The following is a 24103-nucleotide window of genomic DNA, read 5'->3' as shown; positions in this document are numbered from 1 at the left end:
AGTCTTTTTTGCTTTAGTTCTGTTTAAGGTGTACTGCATAGACCAAACCTATACCACTATCCGGGTGCCAGTGTCATCCTCTGTGAAGGAAGTGATCAGCGCAGTAGCAGATAAGCTGGGCTCTGGAGAAGGCCTCGTCATAGTAAAGATGAGTTCAGGAGGAGGTACTGTATTTGCATCATCTTAAACGTCTTTCACTTATAGTGAAACAGAATGTTGGGAAGAACTGGAAGACTAATTCAGTCAAGGCTTTTACATCAGTGTGCATGCTTGGCTGGTACACAGGTTCTGTCTTAGAGGCAGGCTGGAGCTCTTCCTGACTGGAGCTCAGATGGGGAACAGAAAAATGGAGAATCTTTTGTATTTGCATGTTACAGATAAGAGCTACCCCAAGTTTCTTTCACTATAAGACTTCCAAGAGTTTTAACAACAGAAATAAGAGACAAGTGTGGATAATATCAGGCTGGACATATGAATCAGCAATAACAGAAAACTCTGCACTGCAGACATTTTGGTAGTGGTCACTGCCATTCTGCCATTTCCACTGCCATTTCCATGCAAAGCACTACAGAGCAACTTAATGTCAAGCCTTTTTTCATGAAAAAAGTCAGGAGTCATCCCCCAACTATAGGCTGTGGAAATGGGAGAGTAACTGCAGATTGAATTCTTCTGGAGAATTGGTGTTGCTGAAGTGCTCTGCTTGTGTCTGTCTGTATGGACACACACAGAGCTAATGAGAGCTGTGTTGGAAGGTATTTTTTCAAAAGTGATTCCTGCCCAAACAAGCTCACTTCCTGAGAACTAACACCAGGCTGTTCCACTTTTTGCAGCTGCATTTTTTTATTGTTAGATTTGCTGACAGTCAGTGCAAGCTGGAACAGACTGTTTTGTAAGTTATTTGATTATCTGTTCTTTACCTGTGATACGATGCTCTTCTAGAACTGCTGTAATGAAATTTGAATATAGTTGCATTTCATCACCTCCTTATGCAGTCACGGTCCTCCAAGGCAATTTCCATTAGGAACAGCTCTCCAAATGTTTACAGCACAGAGAAGAATTAATGGAGTCCTTAATTATGGCTGAATTTTTGCAGGGAGTTTCTTGTCATGGCAGCACAGGCTTCTTAACCTGTCAGTACATATTGGGGATGGGATTTTATTTTTGTATGACAGTTCTGTAGGAGACTGGTTTGGGCTGAGCTTATTGTCACATTACTTCAATAAAGAGGACGTTGTTGTCACCCTTGTTGTATCCTGGACATACGCTGCACAAAAATTTGTTCCCAGAAGGGTGATCTGTGCAGCTGTTAGATCAGTTCTGCTCTAAGTTTTACATATGTATAATATATAATCTTTTTGTTTCATTTTTGCAGAAAAGGTTTTGCTCAAACCCCATGATGTTTCAGTGTTTACAACTCTTAGTGTTAATGGACGGCTGTTTGCTTGCCCACGTGATCAGTTCGATTCCTTGGTATGTCTACAGTTCTCAGGAACTTCAGCTCTTCGGTTTATTTGAACTCTTGTCCCTTTTTACATTGTCAGTGGTTTACCCAAAAACTACTGGAAGCATTCACAACAAAGGGCTTGTCGCAGTACTATGGGATGAGCCCTGAAATGAAAACAAAGTAATGTTATAATTTCCTAAACTGGAGCAGAAATCTATCTGATCCACATGACAGCACTTGATTCCAGTATTCTCTGTGTCACAGTGGGCATGTAAGAAAAGCTGAATATTGTTACAATGACATGTTACATGACATTCCTGATTACAGAATTATCACCTCAAGGCCACAGGGATATATTCTTGAAGATAGATGTTATCCATTAAAGCATTCGGGAGACTTGATTCCAACAGTAAATTCCTTAAAATATTTTCTTTCTCAGCCTTACAAAATACCATCTCAAAACCTCAGATGATTCAAAGTGGAATCACAGAAAATATTCCTGGTAGAAAGTCTCATTTTCTTAAGTAGAATTGCTCATAAGTACTTGCAGCTTATATGGTAATTCTAACAGTCTCCATGGGGTCTGCTTTTACAGAGTTTGATTTGACTGTATTTTTTGTTCCTTTTATTTCATTAAAAACAAATGTCATTGCCAAGCCATGTCAGCATGAACTCTATTACTCCTAGCCTTGTTTCGGCCTCCTGTATGCTTTTAACAAGCCACTTAGTATGTATGCCTGATTTCTTTTATAGATATGGTAAAATGTATGCTTTGCTGCTGCTTTCAATTTAGTAACCAGGAATGTGCATCCAGCATGCTTTAGTTCCATGCAGAGATACCTCTTGTTCAGTTTATTAAATTCCGGTGTTCCCTTAAGGTTAATTAATCCTGCCAAGTAGATACTGTCATGGGGCATGCTGCTCTAAAGCAGGGGTGTTGCATCAGTACGGCTATGCTGGGTACTTTTGTATGGCTCTGCATTATCTGTGCAGACAGCTTTGGCAGCAAATTGTTATGACTTTCTGTTTCTTTTCCCATTCTATTTAACATGGATCAAGTACTCAAAATGCTACAGGGAGCTCTAGGATACAGGGCTGCAATGTGCTAGTTTTCATCATCTGGACTGACTTTGGCAGGAATTAGGAGCCCAGCGTCTTTAAGAAGGTTCTCATCACTGTGTAACAGACTATATGCCCTTACCAGCTGCATTTTTTCAAAGAGTTATAAACAAATTGAGTAACGTTGCAACTGTACCTCTCTCCCAGTTTAATCCTTTAACATTCCAATTTCTGGCTGCATGTATGTTTATTCAAATTACACTTGGCAATTCCCATATGAAAATTCTTCTGTTATATGGTTTTCCAAATGAATTTACATCTGAGTGCTTTGCTCCTACCCTTGGAAAATATGTGTTTATTATGGTAACAGCTATGTTGTGGTTTGCTTCCAAGCAGGGGAAAAAAGCCCTTTTTCAGACTATTGGATAATTCTCTTTCCACAGTTTTCTACAAATTAGGATTTTCTGCACAAAACTGCTGTACTTCTAATTCATACTCTGTCTTAAGTAAAGACATTTTCTGTTTGTGCAAATTCAAGTTCAGAATAATTTTCAGGCTGTTACAAGATTGCTGGCTGTCTTGATTTTTTAAAAAGAGTACTTTGCTTATATATGCTATTTTAAAAAATTGTAGATGGAGCTTTCAAGGTAATAAGGCCTGAGGTTTAGTTTAATAACTTTTAGTCAGTTTTTATTTTAATGATATTTGAGGTTTTCCCTTGAGTACAAAGCAAGAACTTGTAAAGAAATAAAGTTCCTACATACTGTATATTACTGAAGAAGTGATTTGATGTATTAATCCAGTCAGGCCTTTTTTATTGGCAATATACCATTCTTATATAAAAGGGAATTCATTTAGCAAGATAATTTTTGATATCGCAATATGTAAATACGATCGGTTAACCTTACAGACTGTACTGGGTTTGTACTGAGAAAAGAGCATTTTGACAGTTCCCTGCTCTGTGATAACCTAACAAAGACCCTGTGAGACATTGAGAAACTTGTAAGTGAACTCTACTGCCCTCTCCTGGAAACAAAGCAATTAAAGAGTGGCTTCACAGGAACCTTTACGGGTGCAAGAGGGTAGTTTGTTAATATTTTAGCGGTACTGGTTCAAACAGAACCCTAATATATATAACAGACTGCTGCAAATCTGATTGCACATCTGATTTGTTCTCAAGCCATGTTTTAAATCTCCTTAATAAGAGTTAGTTGTGTTCAAATCTGTAGATCACACCTCATTTATTGGGTAGTACAGAAGTGTCTTGCAAAAATGTTTTACACCGGAATGATTCTTTCGCATAAGGTTATGCATAAAAGTATCATAGCCAGGAGTATTGCAGCCACAAATAGTGCATACTTGTACTGTGAATGAGAAACTATGATGCTTATTTTTTAAATGATCAGAAAGTCTTGCAGTCACTGTAGATTTCTGAGGTGTGGCAGATGTAATAATTCTCATCATTAGAACCAGTAATCTCCAAAAGTAGTTGGCTTGTGCTTTGTGGCCTAGTTATTTGTGTATGTGAAAAAGGAAACTAATAAAAGCTTTGTAGAAAGACCTATGCTCCTAAACAAAGACATGCTTTAGTTAGCACAATGTGTGTTGAAGTATTTATTTCTGGCTTCAAATTTTAGAACTATGCTAAAAATAACACACTGAGAACAGTCTGTTTTATTTCCTTACAGTGCCTCTGAAGCACTTTCTGGATTTTCCTGACTATCTCGTGCAGAGCGAATACTGATTTTGCACAGGGCTTCTCATTTCCTGAGGGTTCAAAGCAAATTATCAGTTTTACTATTAGAAACATCCTTAGGAAAGTGGTCACAGTGAAAAATGAAGTTAGAAACATTATGGAAGAAAAGTCATGCAATTTACTATTTCTAAAGTATTTTAATAGAATTTTTCCATTTGTAGGCACCATTACCAGAACAAGAAGGACCATCCACTGGCACAGTGGGAACATTCGAACTGATGAGCTCCAAAGACTTAGCATATCAGATGACAATTTATGACTGGGAGCTCTTCAGCTGTGTGCATGAGGTATGAGAATCCATCTGTTTAGAAGATTATAATCTATTTGCAGATTTAGTTGTACATTGTAGGTTTGTGCATTATTTGCAAAACTGTCTCTAAGCTTGATTTTAAAATATAAGACAATAAAGCCACCTACAAGTTTTGAAAATATAAGGCATTCTTAATTTTATAGGTAAAATGCAAAAATAAGGTGAGACTTGTCCTGAACGTGTGCTGCTTGTTGAATTAAATTTATATGTTTTAAGGTATTAAGCTATTTATACATAGTTTATAGTTTTACTTTTAGTATGCCTCAGTTATTGTCTACTGGATTTGCAACCTTGTCACCTGTACAGCAGTAAATGTAAACTGCAGATCATGTCTCAGAGCATGTTTCTCATGTTCAAACATGAGATTTCTATAAAAAAAAAAAGAAACCCCAACTGTTTTCTTTTTCCTAGCTGGAACTGATCTATCACACTTTCGGAAGGCACAATTTTAAAAAGACCACAGCAAATCTGGACTTGTTTTTAAGAAGATTTAATGAAATTCAGTTCTGGGTAGTCACTGAGATTTGTCTCTGCTCTCAACTCAGCAAGCGTGTTCAGTTGTTAAAGAAGTATATTAAGATAGCAGCCCAGTAAGTATGCAGTCATCATCTGTGAGCTGGTAATGAGGTTCTGTGGAATTCATTTGGTTTTTTATTTGTGATTTTAGTTGTTATTTTTGACCACACGGAGTAAAGGTTAAAACATTCTCTATATGGTAATTCTGTCCATTTCCTTATAGGACTGTACAGAACCTTGTCAATTTTTATTTCCTCTCCTACTCTCTACTGTTCCTTGATCTGTGATTTCTTACAGCCATGTTTTCACAACAAATTTGTGAGTAAATATATTTCAGTTAATTAGAAGAATCCTTCATTTACCCTTACATGCAGTAGCAAATCTTAATATGCAGATTAGCAAATTATATCAAAACTGAGCCTTTATTCTCTTGAGAATTCCTGAGGTTTCTGATGCTGTTCAAGAAACCGTTCTCAGAATTGCCCCAACTGGGAAAACCAAGAGGGAAGAGCAAAGAGATGGAGATGTTGAGACTTAGGTTACCTACAGCCTGCTTGGGATATTTTTCTAATATTTTTGTTTAGAAAATGGTCTGGGTTTGCAACTCGTGGGTCTGAGGACATTTTTGCTTGTCTACAACTGGGCAGTGTGACTAGAGAAGTTATTACTTGCAGTTAAATCATGAGTTTTAGCTTTTCTGCATTGTTAATTGTAGTTGTGTGAAGGATGAGATTACTATTACAACTGTGATGCCCCCCTTTTCCCAATTAATAATTCCACATAGGTGAAATCAGTGTTTGTATGCAAACTCTGTGTCAGCTCTGCCAGCACCAGACTTCCTTCTGGGATCTGCTTTAGGCCCTCCAGTCAGATTATGGTTGGTTGAAGTGGAAGATTTTCATAATCTAGTACTGGGCATGCAGGATCAGGTTTATATCCAGAATGGAGGACAGAATTTACCTCTTTAGTTTCTAAAAATATAATTCCTGCATATTCCATTATCTCATTTCACAGAGCAAATCTGGAAAGCAAGCCTCCCATCTGGCAGGCTCTGTCCAGGAGAGGGCAGTGGCACCCACACACAGACACTTCAGGGTCTTTTCTAAATTCAAGAGACATGAAAGGGGAAAATGTTGCAGTGTTGTAAATTAAGATATAATAGTAATTTCCATAAACACTTGAAATCAAATATCCTAAAAATTACAGTTAAATATCTCCTTAATAAACTGCCCTAGCCCGTGGGTTCCTCAGTGTCATGGCTTTAATCCTATGCTATTTACAACAGCTTGACAACCTCCTGTTTACTTCCATGTTTCTAGTATCGCTACAATGCTAAAAATAAATAGCTAAAAGCGGTCTGCTCTGCTGGGTCCTCTTTGTCTTCTAAAAGCAGAGAGATTCGAAGCAGAAGGTTTTCCTCTGTGCAAAGTGAGCAGCCAGGTTTAATTGCAGACACTGGAAAGGCGATGGGAAGTTTTGCCAAGCTGCTGTCCTCTGTGCAGTGCTGCCATGGTAACAGGTGCTACAGCATAAGGTAAAACAAACACAAAGTGCACTAAAGTTAGAGGGGAGAAAAAGACAAGGAATTGGATCAAAAGATGCAGGCCCAGGCCTTGAAGCAGTATCTTTGAGGAAGTTTTGCTTGTGAAGATCCTTAAGACCTAATGAAAACTTTACCCTACCTAGAAGTACTAAACTCATTAGAAAAGTGTTTGGGGAGAACAGCTAAGTGCTGCACTATTAATCTTAGGCTTGACTGGTGGTAACAAGATGCCTTGCACATACTGATTTTCAAAGATAACTGTTTCTGAGAATCCTCTTTTCTGTGACCAGGGACTCAAACACCATTGTCGAAGGCACATAATTTGTGTCTGCCATCCCATGTGCCCTGTGGTGTGTGCTCCCTGTCTGTGCAAGCCAGCACAAGGCCAAGTGCTGACTCCAAGTGCTGTGCACACATGCTTTAGTTCCAGGAGCTGGTTTGCCTTTGCATCTGTTGCCAAAAGATGCAGTGGTTACCACGTTCATCTCTTTTCTCCAGCCGTCGTAGGACGAAACTTTCAAACAAAGTGGAGAAGTGAACTCCTATTCCTACAGTGAGTTCTTCCCATACCAGTTGTGTTAGAAAGGCCACCTAGGATCTACTTGCACAGTCTTGGGGATATCCACACACCCAGTTTGTTCGTAGTTCCTCTTTGCAGATAAAAGCACAAGGCTATGTGGAAGCCTCCTAGTATACTCACTATACTCCTCACTATACTCAGACACTTTCATTCAGTTTTTGAAAATCATTCTTTCCACACACATGTGTCTATTATATGCCCAAGGAGCCTGTAAAAATTTTTGAAGGGTATGTGTTTACAGGGAAAATGCCAAGATGAACATACTTCTCTAAGTACCGAGTGATTTTAGCCACATTTGTGTTTGTGTTGGAGACAAGAGTGTGTGCCTATGTGTGTATGTGTTCACAATTCATACAAATAGGAAGACTTTCTGATACAGTCTGGTTTGGGAAGCAGAGGGACCTCTGCTTTGAGCACTCTGTGATGCTTTGGAGGCTTCATTTTCTGACAGCGGGCAGCATATATACAGTGGAGCCATGCAGTACTGTTTCTTCTTCCTCACAGTGGTCCTCTGTCTGGAAATGAGTGATTTAGTGTAGATCATGTAGATCATGTACAGAATGTTTGGTGTAGAATGTCACACATTCAGATGGATTTTAACAGGGACTTTGTCAGATACATTTGCAGCTTCCTACTGTGTTTGACCACTACTGATGTGTGGTACTAATTATTTTTATCATGCCTCAATTTATTCTCAGTGTCCGCAGGCTGCGGACAGATACCCCATTCTGGATTTAGTTGTGCCTGGGAAAGAAGTTATCACTGACAGCCTATCCTGGCTGCTTTTCATCCTTGTCTCCCCTTAGATCCGCTAACAAGGCACTCCCTTGACCTGTTCTGGTCAGAATAAGGTGGAGTAGCTTTAGCATTTCAGTTTGTCTTCACTAACCTTGCTCACTGTTCCTAATATGATGTGGGAGAATTTCTATGAGCAGCTCTGCCAGAAGATCTGAGGGGGCAGCAGTCTCCAACAGACAGACTGTCAGAAGGGAGAGGTCATTATTAAAACGTTCAATGTTCACACAGTGCAGACACAAGTGAGGGACAGATCTAAAGGACTTAACCACTCACTGCATCGAGTCTGGTGAAATGGACAGACAGAAAAAACAGAGTAATAGTAGGGTGATGTGGCGATTACACAGTCAGACAGCAGGATGTGATGTTTGTACTAATTTCATCAGGAGATGAGGATAAGGATACTTCAGAGGAGCCAAGATCTTGAAACAGGATTTAATAAATCTGAGAACTATAGCTTGAGTTTTGTGAAAGTTTTCTTGGTAAACAGAAGAAGAAGCAGAAGTTGAGGTTTTGAAATTAGACATTGGTGAACTAGTTGTGAAAACAGCAATTATTTGCAGGAATCTAGAGAGATACAGATTTACGAGATACAGGTTTTGTTCTCTTTCTTCCTGTGGAGTCAGTGAGCCACCTGATGCAGTCACAGCTGAGCAGCTATGTGGGCTGTTCCTCTCTGTGTCTACTCCTGCATTTGTTGTACATTGGATCTTCTGTAATACTCATTTACATGTTCCCATTTTTCGTGGTTGGTAACAAAAGTTTTCCTTTGGATGAAGGGTGACCTAGAGCTTCTAGTGCCAAGGACCTTTTTAACGATGCTAGCAACAAGTGGCAGTTCTTGGCTTGAAATCTCCTAAAGAGTTCCCAAATCTACAAGTACTAGTTAGAGATCACATACAGTGAGAGAAGTCGCTGACACACAGGTATCTCTAGACAGCTGGTCTTCTCCCTTTAAAAAGAGTCAGCACCCCTGTAAACTGTCTAGGGACAGCTTCCAGTATTCGGTAGCTCTTCAGAAGCTGTCAGCAAGTTCTGCAGCAAATGAGGTTGTAAACTAGTTGCTTTCCACTGTTCCTGGTATTCCCTGGGACTGAATTGAGCTCAGTTTCAGGACTGTTTTTCTGATTGAGAACAAACTTCAGAGATTCCTATAATGTCCTTGCAGAAGCTGGCACCCAGTAAAGTGGAAGCAGGAGAACATTTTAGGAGAGAGGGGAAGGGAGCCTCCAGAGTGTGGTGAATTGCTCACACATTGGTGGTGTGCCATAGGTGTGCTGGCCCCGGCTGCCCAAATCCAGTCAAATCTATGCAAGATGCCTGGGTTCAGCTTTGTTAAGGTTGTCATGTGTGTTTCTTCCCTGACTGATACATGCAGCTTAAAACCTGGTCCTTTGTGTTTCAGCTGTAAAGAATACAAAAATCTGAATTCCTTCTTTGCTATCATTATGGGACTGAGTAATGTTGCCGTGAGCCGTCTCTTGTTAACATGGGAGGTGAGTCTTAGCTAAAATCCAAATCCAAGACATTTGGCTGAGATTTGTGCTTTTTAGTTAGCAGAAACGTGACTTGGGCCTTTATTATTGGTAAAGTTAGATCTAGTAATTCAGCTCCTGGGCAGAAGTCTTTAGCTAAGGCTGACAGTATTAGTACGTCAGTATAGCCATAGATGTTGTTGAATCATAGAATCGCCTGGTTGGAAAAGACCTTAAGCACAGGTAACCACTAAGAACATAGTGGTTGTCAGAAGCAGTACAGATTTCAATGTGCACATATTATGTTTGTTAGACATTCAGAATAGTTAGCATGAAAGAGGTCATTGATGCAGCTGAGAAAAAAAATTGAACACCTTTGAAAAAGTGCTCTGAAGCAGGAGATCAGAGTAACACATCTGAGAAGACACCGGTGCAGTTTTCAAAAGCGCATGTTGCAAATGGTCAGTGATAAAGGCAAAGATTTGCAGATCAGTTTCTCAAAATAATGACCCTTGATGTGGCTACTGAGAGGAATAGTTACAAGAGCTGAGACAGTGGAGGAGTAGAGGAGAATGGAATATATATACTGCATACAGCAGTCTGAAATGGGCACAGGGTCTGAGTTGAAGGGGCACAGATCATTTGCATGTGTAGGGTATGAACTTGAATTCAGGGAAGTGTTACCACATCCCAGTTCTGCAGAACAGTCAATTTATCAAAAGAATCTCTGCAGCTTGATTTTTAGCCATATATATACGAAACACCTTAAACCCAAACATATCAAGACCTGATTTTTGCTGTATTATCATGCATTTACATTAGTTGCATGCACAAATTAGATATTTGCAGGTGCAAATGTCCAATTATACCACTTATTTCACAAATACCTAATCTGCATGCATATGCAAACTAGGCACACAGTTGTTCACACACATCATTAAAAATTAGGCCCTTGCTGTGGCACAGTGTAAATATCTTTCTAGGGTACACACTCCAAATGTAGAAAATATTGCAAAAAATAATTTCTGCGCTATAAAGTCTCTTACTAATTTTTAGTGTTACCTGCTGCCTGTAGTATTCTGATTTAATCAGCAAATACAATGAGATTTCTGATTAAAAATATAAAGCTGGCATATTCTGCATGTGCATAAAACATTAATGTGATCTCTGAAACTCACGAAATATCTTATGGCCTTTGTAGTAAAAATAATTCTTATGTGTAAGATAACATGAGAAAGAAGATTTTTAGTAAAGTCCATCTCATTTCCACTCACTGCATGATCAAATGACCATGATTTTTCTGTGTAGGTATTGTGGACTGAAAAGCTATTATTAATTAATTTATACCCTAGAAAGTGGTAAGGGCCCTTGGCTGCTGGGCATGTCAGGAGTTTGAGCAATAGTTGATGATACATCAGCATGAACAAAAAACCTCCTGGAAATGCCCAGGCATGGATTTGAATGTTGCAAGGGCAGTTCATCATAAGTGTGAATAATTAAGCCACCCCTACGCAAGCTGTGTGTAAATTATATTTTGAGATAGGCTGTAATCAGGAATGTCCTGAAACCAGTGACTTGAACCTTCACTTACATTCTGAATTCGGTGACTGTGATGTGAGCTAAACAGGAATCTGAGTCTGAACATCCCAAAGGAGTAAATTCAAGTTGGGGTTTAAATCAGGATCCAGGTTTTATGGCTGGTCCCGTCTCTATTTATAATTTGGTTGCTAGGAGACGTGTTGTATTTTAGATTAGCACATTGTTAGAAATATCTGGCAAAAAAGAGCACTTTCCTGACAGGGCATTGTAGAAGGAACTAGCATTTATAGTAAAATTACCACACAGATTTGATTTAATTAAGGTTTGCTATTTTTGTTTTTATTAACAGAAACTTCCAAGCAAGTTCAAGAAGATCTATGCGGAGTTTGAAAGCTTAATGGTGAATAGCAATAGATCCCTTATTCTATGCACAATCTGAGCTAATTCAGTTTCTGAGTAACTGACTTGAATTCCTTGATTCAGAACATTTTATATGTCCTTGTTTGACTTTAAGAAGTTTATGATCCCATTTTAGAGCTGCTAAAACAAGTATGTATGACTAATAAATTACACTCTTAGGAACCTACTCTGAGAGAACTTATGTACCACTCAAAATTAATCTGGGAACTCAGAAAGGCTTTATCACATGTTTTCCAATAGTACATATGGGAAATGATATTTTCGAACCTGGATTTTTCCAGGCAATATATTTTAGTGTTAAAATCTATGCAAAACTGTATCTGCAACTGCAAGGAGGGAGGAAAAGTGCATGTTTTCTTTTGTGAAAAAAATTTTTTGTAATCCTATCTTACCTTATATTTGGCATGAAAATTGTGTTTAGCAGCTGCATTCTCATCATGTAAGATGTGTGGAGAATAATAAAAGTTGTCTTAGTTTGAAGATGCACCTTTAAAGCCAAAAGAGAAAATAATGATTTTTATAAATGCTATGACATCTAAATGAATGCATACAATGTCTCAATATATATTATAATGATTTGATTTCTCTTTTTTCTTAAGGATCCATCAAGAAACCATAGGGCGTACAGACTAACTGTAGCTAAATTGGACCCTCCACTAATTCCCTTCATGCCACTACTTATAAAAGGTAAGCTTGGTTCTTACCAGAATTATTAATTTGAAAGCTACTTGTCAAATATTTGAAGAATAAGTGTAGCAGCAAGAACAAGCAAAAATGGATCTGTGTGAGGTGTGATCTTTTTTCATTATAAAAACATGATGCAGAGACAAAAAAATTGCTTTAGTACATCCTGATACCATAGCTTAATTTTACTAGTCTCAGAAATGCAGCAAATTAGAAACTAAATTTACTTGTATAGCTGCTTTGGTTTTTGTAAAGGATAGGTAAAATACTCTGCTATTTTGTGTGGCCATGATTCACTAATGGGCATTTATGTGGCTTTTCTTTCTGTACAGACATGACGTTTACTCACGAGGGAAACAAGACATTCACTGACAAGCTAGTAAACTTCGAAAAAATGGTATGTATGACATATTTGAAATGAACATTGTAAAAGACCTCCCTGTTCATCTCTTCAGGAGTGAACTTCTCAACAGTGACTTCCAGGGCTAGAGAAAGTGAAGGCAAGACTGTGAGCTGGCAAAAATAGCTTGCATTGTGCACAGCACCTGAGACCTCTGTGTTTCTGGAAAACCTCACAGAGATGGAGAGCCAGCTACCCACTGAGCCATGCACGGCCAAAATGTTTCCTGGGAGAGGCAGCAACAGTGACAGGAAGCAGACCTGTTAGAGACAATTTCTAACAGCCACTTTGGGATCGAGCTGTGATTTTAACTGCTGTTCTTTAAACAGGACTGAACTGTGTCAGGCTGGGATAGTTCTGCATTGCTCCTCAGAGAATGAAAGAAGCTTTAACACAGAATGTGTGCAACATCTTCTTTTCTTCTTTCCTTTAACAAGAGAAAGAAGACTTCTGTGACTTGACTGCTTTCATACTGGAAAGGGGGATCAAATGATAGATGGTTATGATTATGCTCAGATTTCATTTATTTTAAATCCTACATCTAAGCTCTCATCATTTCAAACACCGTTGTCAAAAAACTGCAGGCAGGCAACTTCCCATGGCAGAAATCTCAACTGAAACTCAAGTTTCTCAGCAGGGAGAAGCAGTTTTCTTGTTTTATTAAGGACATGTTCTTAATTAATGTGGTTCATGACACCTACATCTGAGAACCAGTGTTAGCCAAGCCCAGCTAGGAGCAGCTGCGTTGCAAAGCCAAATCTGACTGACTCTTCTGCAGTAAAGTGCCATTTAGTAGCCATACTAGAGTCTGTCCGCTCTGGCTCCTATATCTGCTTGGGTTTAGTACTACAGTAACCAGAATTATCCATGTTTATTTCCACCGCACTATAGAGGAGCTTGTTTTTACCTGCTCACCACTGCAGAGGGGAAGACAGGAGGACTTCCTGCTCTTTAGAACACTTCACAGAAAAATGTTTATCACTCTTGAGTGAATTCTTCTCTTTGATTTGACTGCAACTTCAGGACAGCCTCTGTCCTAGGGTGAAAATAACTACGCTGCTAATCTGAGACTCTTTTGTGGGTAAATGGTAGTGCTAATGGCTAAGCAACCTCACTAACCTCACTTTGCAATTATGACATTCTGTAATTGCATACACAGACTGTGTTGCCATCTCCTGCCAAAGGAGAGGCAGAACCTGCAGAAAATTACTTTTTCCTGGACTAATTTTTTGTTTTTAAATGTAGATAGCAAATATTTCAGGGCGTACAAAGGGATCTCAGACTTGGCTGGAGCACCTCCAAAGCAGGATGGATGGCAAGCATTATTACTATGGCCATGGCTATATGGCTGGCTCCGTATTCACCTCACTTGGCCTAATAACACCTCCTGAGCCAGAAGAGCCTGTACATCCACATGCCTTGGAGCTGTGTGCCTCAAGCTCTTCTTTATGCCTGATTATGTGTAGAAGCCATTACAGGAGGCAGGAGCTCTCCTGTGAGCACTTGCCCATAGACAGAAGTTCAGCCCAAGCTTGTAATTTGAAAATGGTTGTGTACCACTCTGGAACTCCCAAGGCCAAGAGTGAATTTTATAGCAGTTTATCTAAGCTCCTGAAGATCTGCCCTTTTCACCCTAGTTTGCACATTGCCTTATCTTGAGAAGTATATTCAACATGGACTTAGTAGTAGCACCAAAAGGTTTTAAGTAAAATCTTACACCTCTTGATCAGTAATCTGAGCTTTCACCATTTCATTTAAGAGAGGAAAGTGGAGATCAATTGATGTATATTTGATGCAATGTATTTAAAAAAAACAAACAACAGTATAATGTCTCATATTCTTCCACACAACAGAAAGGGAAACATTCTTTGTCAGCGCTTTAAACCTTTCTTCAGCTAGTGCTCTACTCTACTTTTTCTCCAGACCTTGCTACAGATGTATCTTTTGTGTTTTTAATGTTCTTCACTGGCTATTCTGCATGCTCTTAGTGTTTTTATTACTTCTCTCAATCCGTAGCTCTTCAAAGCAATCTATTCAGATTCCACCCACATAATTCATTGAACTCCTAATGTGGACCTAGCAGATTTTAGTTTTTTGCATGTGTCATCAGGTCAAGCAGAGAAGAAAAGCCTACTGTTAAACCTCAGTTGCTACCACCTACTTACATTAAGCTTACAACTGTCATATCCACACATAATTATCAGATACTAACTAGCAAAGACAAGACCACTCAGCCTGATAATGCACAGATAAATTCAGCTCTCTTTTACATAAGTATAAACTCAAGGTAGGTGGATTGGTGATGTTTTTCTGCCAGTTTTAGGAGAAATGCAGAAACCAGATTTCCTCACAAGAATCCTGTCCTGCCATTTGGTATTTCTGCCTGTTGGATCTGCTGGATGATGTTCTGCAGTGAGCAGATGGAGGTACTTCTGAATATTGCTGGGAACCACTCTCTTACTAATCTGTCTGAAACATCTTTCTTTGGAAAATTATTTCCCATGATCCATCCTAATTTTGATGCTTTCTGAAGTTTATGAAGAAAAATATCTGGTTACTTGTCACTAGTGGTACCATTTGCCACTGGAGGAGGTGCATCCCTCCAATTCTTGTGTAAGCACAGTAATGAAACTGAGAACAGCCTCTGGCATTGTGACTGCATTCTCACCACAGAGTTCTGATCCCGACAGCTGATGTGCTGCTGACAGCTTTATTCCTGTAACTGGCAGCCAAAAGTAGAAGTCTGATCTACTGGCATCTCTTCAGCTGAAACATCTTCCTTTAAACCATGTATGTTTTCTGATATTTAGTTTATTATTAAATTATGCATCTTAAAACACACAGGCTCAGACATTGTCTGAGCCAGGAGTTCTCCAAGTGCCAGGAACAGCGAGGCCTGGTTTCCTAAATGTTTGTGTTTCATGGCTGCCTGAGCTCTGCTCAAAGCTTTCCTCGTGGCTGAGGCATGTGTGATTCCTTCACAGCTGGGGAATTCTTTGTGAATAGCTTTTATCATAACACAGGAACTTGCACTAGAGCCTTTTCCCTGAATGAGACAGGAGAAGAGGGCACTTAAATGATCTTGCTCTTGTCCACAACCATCTATTTTCACAGAAAATTGCTAGGAGCTTTCTTACGTTTGAAACCTCTGGATTGTTTTTTCAAATTGGACAAAATTATCTGCAGATAAAGGGAACAACACATCTGGTGTTAAATGACATCAGCATTTATAGCTAATAGGTTTTATAAGAAGTCAAGCTAAAAAGGAAAGGGACTGAGTAGATTTTTTTCCTATTATACTTTCCTATAAATCAGTCTTTTCAGAGATGTAGTGGCAGAACTGTGGCATTGACAGTAGTTGTGGGGACATCACTGCAGAGCATTGCTGAGCTTTACCTGCTGCTGTCTTTGTAACTTCCTGCTCCATCTTCCCCTGCCCCATCTCCTGATCCCTATGAATGACTCTTACTTGGAAGAGGCTGTGAGGAGTGGAAGGGCAGGGACAGCTAGCCAGGGAAGAGAACACCACATGTTGCAGAGACACAGCTATGTGTAAAGAGGGAAGTTTGTAAGCCGACCCACTTGGTTTGTATGAGATGGGAGCAAATAATATTGAATATGCCGGAAATGGGCTCTTGTAGTTGCACTGTACTTGTGCTTTTTATTGTGCCATTTGTTGCATGAATCAAGGGTGGAAGAAACAAGCATTTGGCTGTAAAATCCAGCCTGGAACATGTCATTTATACTTTTCTCAGTAAGTAGACAAAATAACTAAATTACTGGTATTAGTAGTACAGGCTTCTAGTAAAAGGTTTTGACTCCAATAGCAAACAAAACATCGCATCACATTGAAAGTCTTTATCTCACTATAAGAAGTTGATGGAGACAAGGTACAAGTTGTTTCTACCATCATGTTGCTCAGATGTACCTTCTAAATTGGGCATATATACTTCCTGAAATGCATCTTTTCTCCACTAGTGAGTTGACAGTAGCTGTTAGCTGTAAGTGTTGCTTTAGAAGACCATCTATGTAGGAACTGAAGACAGACTTGTCAAAGAAGAAGAAATGAATAGGCTTGTCTGTAGTTGTAGTTCAGCAGGTTGAGGACATTTTGAGAGCTGCAAGTAGGTGAAAGGTAAATAGATGGCAGTAGACAGAAAACAGAATTAGTTTATGATATAGACTAAACATTTGTCATTTAGGCCCATTAATGGCCCTCTTTTCAGGTGAAGGAGAGCCCCCAGAGCTCTCACTAGTATATATATTCCTATGAACTCTCTATGATTTGGCAGATAGAGGACAACCTACAACCTGCAGCACAGTACATGGCAATATGTAACATTCAAATGGCACTGCTTTTATGGCTATATATTTAGAAAAAATGTAAAATCTCTGTCCTAGAATTATGCCTTGGCAGAAGAGAAAGTGAGGAAAGTACTGAGTATGATGCTCCCTAAGGGCAGACAATATTCATTCTCTTGACCACTTATTGATTTGTGCTTTTTTTAAAACCTCAGCTGCATAATCCTGCTGACTGCCAGTACAGAATTTCATTCAGAGAGAGAGAGGGAGGATGCAGTTATTAGGGAACTTTATCAGTGCCATTTCTCAACTCATGTGATGGACAGCCTGAACAAAGATTACTTTCCAGGGCAGCATTTCCATGTCACACTATGCAGCATGTCTCAGAAATGGCACCTGTAGAGGGAGCAGAAGTCATGAGAGAGCTCTGAAAGTGCTGATCTTCCAAAGCGGCACAAGACAGTGCCATGATGCTGGCCACTGATGCTTCTTTTTGTCAAGCCTCTTCACCCTTCAGGTGTGAAATGAGGATTAGAGAATCTGTGCATATTGGTTTTCAGGTTTTGTGGAGACGAACAAAAGGGAATTCACACTCTGATCCTTATGCAAAAAAAAGGGCAAACGTTCTTTCATTTTTGGAACATAAAGATTATGCAAGAAATGTGTGACTAAAGCCCTTACTAGTTTTCTATGGCATATATAAATATTTATAACACTTAAAAACCTGTGCTTGGAATGGATTAGAAGATAATGTGCTGGCCTGCTGCCACTATTCCAGACTGCGTAAAATTTGAAAGAATATTGTTGTGTATGTATGGCATGCTGGTAGGAGCAGTGCTTGTTATATTATATGCAGTTGATTCTATTTCAGAAAGATCCAAATTTAGGTTTGTAGGGCTTTTTGATAATGGTCTTTCTTAGCACAGAGAGTAAACAGAGGTTAATTTTTGCAGGCATTAACTAGAGGTAATCCTCTATTTGAAGAAAAACTGTAACAAGCTGGCAGTTAAACTTCCAGCTGAACATTTTCTCTGCACACATTTCTAGTTTTCTTGAATCAGAAGATGGCAATCCATCTTATGTACCAGATTCAGAAAGGGAAATGCACTTTTGCTTCCTATGCTGCTTTTCTATTCAACTTGAACCTTCCAAAGAGGAAGTCTTTTGAGATAATATTAGATGGGAGTTCTTAAAGGATGGTCCAGAATCTCCCCATTGGGTTGAGATGATGTCTTCTGGCCAGTTTTCTCCGTTCTGCTTTTAACAGCTACCTCCTCATTCCTTTGTGTTTCAACGTTGCCAGAATGTTTCTGAATGCATAGATTGAGTGAGATTATCCTCAGGTATAGGCAAAGTAACTCCTTAAGTGAAGCACTTAAACCAGCGGAAGGAAGCCAGGCAATTCATCCTTTGACCAGAAGTCAGACAAGGTTTTTCCTTGCCTGGAATAGCCCATACAGTGAGAAATGTGAAAAGAGTGAAAACTTCTTAAAACTTTCACTATATATGTAATTTCTCTTTCAGTACAATACAGTATTACAGTACTTATTCTGTTAATCCACTAACACATTTTTTGATAAATCTAAGTTTTCACCTAAGAAGCTTAACACTAAACTTATCAAACACTGAGCCTACAGTCCAGCTCCAAAGATCATTATGAAGTGAGGCTTCAAAACCTAAATATTTACAGGTCTGAAAAATTAGGGTGTCTATTAACAATCCATCTTGAAAGCACATCAAGCAACACTAGCTATCTTGATAAAAGTGAAGTGTCTTTAGCAAAGCTTCACTTAAGGTTGACACTCTTGAAACTTGGTCCAGTTGGATGGCAGTTCAACTTTATGGTGTCTCCCTGAAACAGTTATTTTAAGGGAGTACTTTTTAAAGTGGCATAACTAAAAATAACATCACATAACAGAGGCAATCCATATAGTCAAATTTGAAAACATATTCACGTTTACACGCTCACATTGTTTTGATTTTCATTTGATTGAGTTACACTTGAAGAACCACCACTACAATATGCAGCATGTTCTGTCTCAATCCAATGTTATAACAGATGCTTTACCTTTGAGCATTTAAGTTCCATTGAAGTCAGTGGAGTTTATTCACATGCTTAATGCTAGGCACATACAAGAATGTTTGCAAGGTAAGTGTCTTAGAAAATCTGCCACATAGTAATGGCTTGAAGATGTATGACAGTTAACATAGAGTAAAAATGATTCCTACTTGAAATCTACTTATTTTCCACATGTGCAAACAACAGGAACAGTATAAGCAGACTCATATCCAAATTCCATAGATCTTTTGGTAACTGGTGTTTTAGAATTAAAATATTTTAAATAGGTTTCAAAATAGCTACATTTCATTTGATTATTCAATGTGTAATCCACAAAAATGTAGTGTATGATGTATCAATAGTGTGTCTAATGCAGACCACCAGCCAGTGACAGTGCATTAAAATGTCTAAGATGTGTGTAAGAAATGTCTTACATTGCTTCCCACTTCTGGATTAACCAGTTTCCCAAAAGTATTTTATTTATAACATCATTAAGATGTAAGATTATAATTGTGTACTCATTCTGAGGAGCCTATGCCCTAAATTTTACTGTTTACTAGTAAGAAATATCTCATGCTATTGTGTGAGGGTTTATGACTAGCTTGTTAATCTCACACAAAATTTCAGGGAGGTATGAAGCAACCTGGTGAGAGTGTGCTGTGTTAAAATAGAAATAGGTAGCTGACCTGTAATTGTTGGACCATGTTAAAGTGCTGGACTTGGATTAGGAGTAGCATTTCCCTCCTTTGCTTTCTCTTAATCTAAGCAAAAGAAATTGAAACAAATATTATCCTTATAATAGTGGTGGAATCAAAGTATCTAGCTAAGGGATTCAGTTTTTTTGCTGAATTTTCAGTTTTCTTGATATCATGCAGAAAAACTTAATTTTGGCTCCATATTCATGGGCAAACTACCTGTGTGGTGCTAATCACACAAGCCAGTTTAAATTTTGCAGTCTATAGCTAAATCTGAAATATTCTGCTTAATGTTTTAGCTTGATTTCTGTTCTTAAAACCTGCTGTAAGATAACATCTCTTTTATCAGAGCACATGTTTTCTTACCTGAGGAAAATGATGGATTATTCACTGAAGAGCAAGCACAGACAGGAAGGACTGAAGTGACTTCTGCTTTTTTTGTGAATTGCGGGTAGAAGTGTCCATGAAAACTGAATCTACTTTTTGTGTTAGGTCAGATACACTCATGCAAGCTAACACTAATGGGTCTGTTTGATGAAACTTGCCTACAGGACCACAGTTCTAGCAGTGACCTTCTCACCTGTGAATCAAGCATATTTCCCGAGGGAATCAATGCATATACATCCTCACAAACTCGTTTTACACTGTCATTTTCCAGGAGGACCGCATTTTAAGCTCAAATTCATGTGAAAGGTGAAAGCTCTTTAACTGCTGAGTATGTTCTAGAAATGGCCTCGCTATTGGGAACTGATGGTCTTAATGTGTACATACTCCAAAGTGTTCTACATGATACCCCTTATACTTCCTAGTGTGGGAAGATAGTACCAAAAAAGTGAACACTGAAGGGGCTGATTTTCATTCTTAGTTAAGGCCTTTTACAGCATCCAAGCAAGAGAAAGTGTTCTCCGAGTGTATGTAAATTGCACTCATGATCACTTAAAGCCTGCGTAAATGCATATCACACCCTACATTTAAGAGTATCAGCATTAAAATTACATTTTCATTCATATGACTGCTTTTATTGGCATGTGTCTTCACACTCAGGCACAGATAGGTGTTTTTTTTAAGTGACGATGGAACACTGTGCTTGTTCTCTGATTGCATCCCATCTTTTCTTTCCAGCGCATGATTGCCAACACTGTTAGGACGGTGAAATTCTGCCGAAGCCAACCTTTCAGTAAGTGCATTACAACACCTGCACAGTCAGCCACAGTAATTACAACTAATCCTGTGTGTATCGGAACTGAAAAGCCTGGTTTCCAGTGATTCTTCGATGTTTGGAGCCTCCAGTGTTTCACAGGGTGAAATATCCTTCAGGAAGCTCTAATAAGACCGTTCTCTATCTCTTTTCCAGACATATGAAGGAGCTAAATACCTATGAGGTCTCTACACAGCTGTCAAATGAGAATTGGTTGAAATTAGCCACTGGGTTCAGAAGTCATTGAAATAAGGCTAGCAGATAGCAGCACACAGATCTATGCAAGATAGATACTTGCTTGGATAAACTGTTTTTGTAGGGAACCAAGCTGGAAATGTGATGTTTATAAATGACATAACTGCATAAGGTGATGAACTTAAAACCTATTTGTCAGCATGATTGCCAGAGCTTGAGGCCATGTAACATGACAGAGCTGTATGATCAAACAGTATTGTTCTGTGGATCTCATCCCTTCTAGGTGCACTGTTACTTCCAGTCCCACTGGCATTTCCTCAGCACTTCATTCACACAGCAGCATTTCTAAGAACAGAATAAATAATATAAACCGAAATACGTTAATAAAAATATTTCCACGTGGGTCAAAGTTAAACTCTAAAATATCAGATAGAGAGCTTTTCCCCCCACCACCACCATCAAGGTTTTTCTGTTTATATATCTTTTAATTTTAATGTATTAAGGTCTTGTGAGACTTCCATGTATTCATAAGCAGAAGTGGCTTTTCACTATACACGATACAACAAAGTTTGAGTTTATAGATGTACTGTATCTAAGTCCCATGCTTCTTAGATGTATGCATGTGTATCTATACTAGATGCTTCAGTATCTTTCTTTAAGAGAAGTTACCTAACATTTTTAATTAACATGCAAGCTGTTCACTGTGGGGTTGAAGATACTCAGATTTTAACTCAGTGATATTTCATAGTTGTTTCATAAGTATAATGAATTTATGTTAAGTAATGTAAACAGGTGGTAAATGCAAGGCTTGAATGGGGCAGCCATTCAGTGTTAGAAATTGTTAATACTGAAGTAGAAATATTTCATGAAAAGAAGCTTAAATCAATTACATAGTTTTGAATCTGGGTGAAAGCTGCTAGTTCAAAAGCTTTAAATCACACTAGTTAGCTGTATAATTTATAGCTATTGACTGGTGATACATAAAACTGTAACCAAGTGCTATCGAATTGAGCAAAGGTAGTCAAGGATATCTGAAAGAAAAAGTTAATTTGTGAAGGTAGTAACCAGAAAGACTATGAGGTATGTAGGAAAGATTTCAAAAAGAGTGATTTCAAAACATGTTCTTTTTAACTCACCAGGATCTGGTGTATCCTGTGACAGCTTGTAAAGAGTTACGCATTCTGCTCAGGCATTTGTTCGTTTAAGTGTATCAATCCTACATCATTTCTCTTTCACCAGATCCCGATGCAGCTCTAGCTAATAAGAACCATCAGGATGTTCGGAGCTATGTGCGGCAATTAAATGTGATTGACAACCAGAGAACTTTATCACAGATGTCTCACCGACTAGAACCGCGTCGAGCATAAACATTTGAAGCAATCAATTATGAGAAATTATCTTTTATCCAGTCAAGGTCACTTGTTAAGAACTTCACTTTCTCTGCTACCGCACTGCCACTACAAAAGCAAGCAAAAACATATTCTAAGGTTTTAGGCAACGCACAATGTATCAGCTTGTCAGAAAACTTTGGCTGAGGAAGGATTTGTGCACTCTAGCTGTATGGGTGGCCATCTTGTGTGCTGTTAATTCATCTTAAAGTGTAATAAATGATCTCACATACAGATAAAAAAAGGCAAAAGATAAAATAGAACAGTTAGTGAAAAATGCACAAAAAGCTTCTAACACTTCTAAGGGAGATATCATTTTTCTCCCTAATTCAAAATCTGTATTTTGTGATTTATGCTCCAAGTCAGGACCAAAACTGATCATCAGTTTAGCTTTGCCAGCTACTGTTGATCTTAGTAGAAGATGCATGTAAGCATCTGATGAAAGAATGTATAAGTATAGTTCCATTCAGAGAAGGCTTACAAATATCTCAATTGGAAATACAACAGATACTAGGAAAAACTTAGAATCTTAATCATCTAGCCTACTACTGCAAGTAGCATGACCATTTCAGAAATCTTAACAGGACTGGAAATATTTTGAGTGATGCATAGATTAATCTGTGATTACATATTACTTCTTTTTGTAAACTACCAATCAGGTTTTTTACAAAATTCCATTATAACAGTAAGGGTGTCAAAATCCATAGCATAAAGGTAGCAAAGAACTGGTTCAAAAGAGCACAATACACACAAATGGATTTCAAGAGAATAACATCCTGGACATTAAAACTTTCAAACATCAGCTATAATTAATTGTGGCTGGTTAACACATTTTCTGCTCTTAAGCATTTACGAATACCTTAATTTTCAGGCACTTTCAATAGACTGTAAATAAGTAAATGTTAATTCATTGTGTTCTAGAATATTTATTGTGCCAAAATAATTCAGGTTTATTTATTTTATTTAGCATGTTACAGAAGTGCAGCTTTTGTCTTTATACTTTGTGTGCATTTTATGTGTAGGAATTGTGTGATGTATGTTTTTCTGTAAATAACACACAGTACCTTATTAAATGTAATTGCTGGAAAGGTTTAGTTGCTGGCCTTATTTGCACTTTCAGCTCCATTCTTACATAAATTCTGATGCTATTAATAGGCTGATACAGCAAACTTTGCTTGTTATTTGCTGGGTCTCAAAACTGCAGTTAGCTGACATCCACGTGGTATGGATGACCAATGCAAAGCCAGTCTGATCCATCCCAGCCACAGAGGATGACAGTCTCACAGTCATAAAATGCTATGGTTTTATTAGCTGTTTGTTTAGTTTCTAAGGAGGCTCCCTACCGTCCCATATAAAGACAGAAAACATTTACATTGGAAAGGTTTAAATGAAGAAGGGATGTATTTTAGCTGGCTACCTTATTTCTTGGTCACTAATGTGAGCACTACAAGTTACCTATCTTGGACAAGATTTTTATCTCAGGTTGGCTAACTCAAGTTGAGACTTGGCTAAGAAGGCACTCAAGAAGCCTCTGGCTTCGGTCACCTCAGGGAGGTCTATCAGATCATGCAGCCACGAGGGAAGAGGTGATCTGGCATGTACCATTTCCCCTCCCAGATCATTTGTGCTAGCCAGAATATGCCATGAGATGGGTGTACTACTCTGGGGCAAGCACTGATGGTGGCCAAGTGTGTGCCAAGGAAATTATGTTGACATGCTAAAAGGTTTCCCTATTGCATTCATAC

General features: G+C 38.5%; 1 protein-coding gene across 10 annotated transcripts in view; it reads left to right on the top strand.

Annotated features, from left to right (window-relative positions):
- The window catches only part of RAPGEF4 (Rap guanine nucleotide exchange factor 4), a 146508-nt gene extending 123058 nt beyond the window's left edge, over positions 1 to 23450 (top strand). For 9 of the 10 annotated variants that reach the window (XM_068138574.1, XM_068138571.1, XM_068138579.1 and 6 more), the window contains 10 exons: positions 18 to 164; positions 1373 to 1470; positions 4421 to 4546; positions 4981 to 5159; positions 9409 to 9499; positions 11367 to 11417; positions 12037 to 12124; positions 12454 to 12518; positions 20700 to 20754; positions 22210 to 23450. In XM_068138574.1, coding sequence (XP_067994675.1) covers positions 18 to 164; positions 1373 to 1470; positions 4421 to 4546; positions 4981 to 5159; positions 9409 to 9499; positions 11367 to 11417; positions 12037 to 12124; positions 12454 to 12518; positions 20700 to 20754; positions 22210 to 22337 — 1028 coding nt within the window. In that variant the 3' untranslated portion in view covers positions 22338 to 23450. The remainder of the gene's footprint in view (positions 1 to 17; positions 165 to 1372; positions 1471 to 4420; positions 4547 to 4980; positions 5160 to 9408; positions 9500 to 11366; positions 11418 to 12036; positions 12125 to 12453; positions 12519 to 20699; positions 20755 to 22209) is intronic. The other variant, XM_068138573.1, reaches the window with a different exon arrangement.
- The last annotated feature ends 653 nt before the right edge of the window (positions 23451 to 24103 follow it).

This window comes from Melanerpes formicivorus, unplaced genomic scaffold, assembly GCF_026170545.1.
Source record: "Melanerpes formicivorus ecotype bairdi unplaced genomic scaffold, bMelFor1.0.p_v2 SCAF_5, whole genome shotgun sequence".
Lineage (NCBI taxonomy): Eukaryota > Metazoa > Chordata > Aves > Piciformes > Picidae > Melanerpes > Melanerpes formicivorus.
Note: the sequence above shows the minus strand (reverse complement) of the source record. Positions and strands in the feature narration are given on the sequence as shown.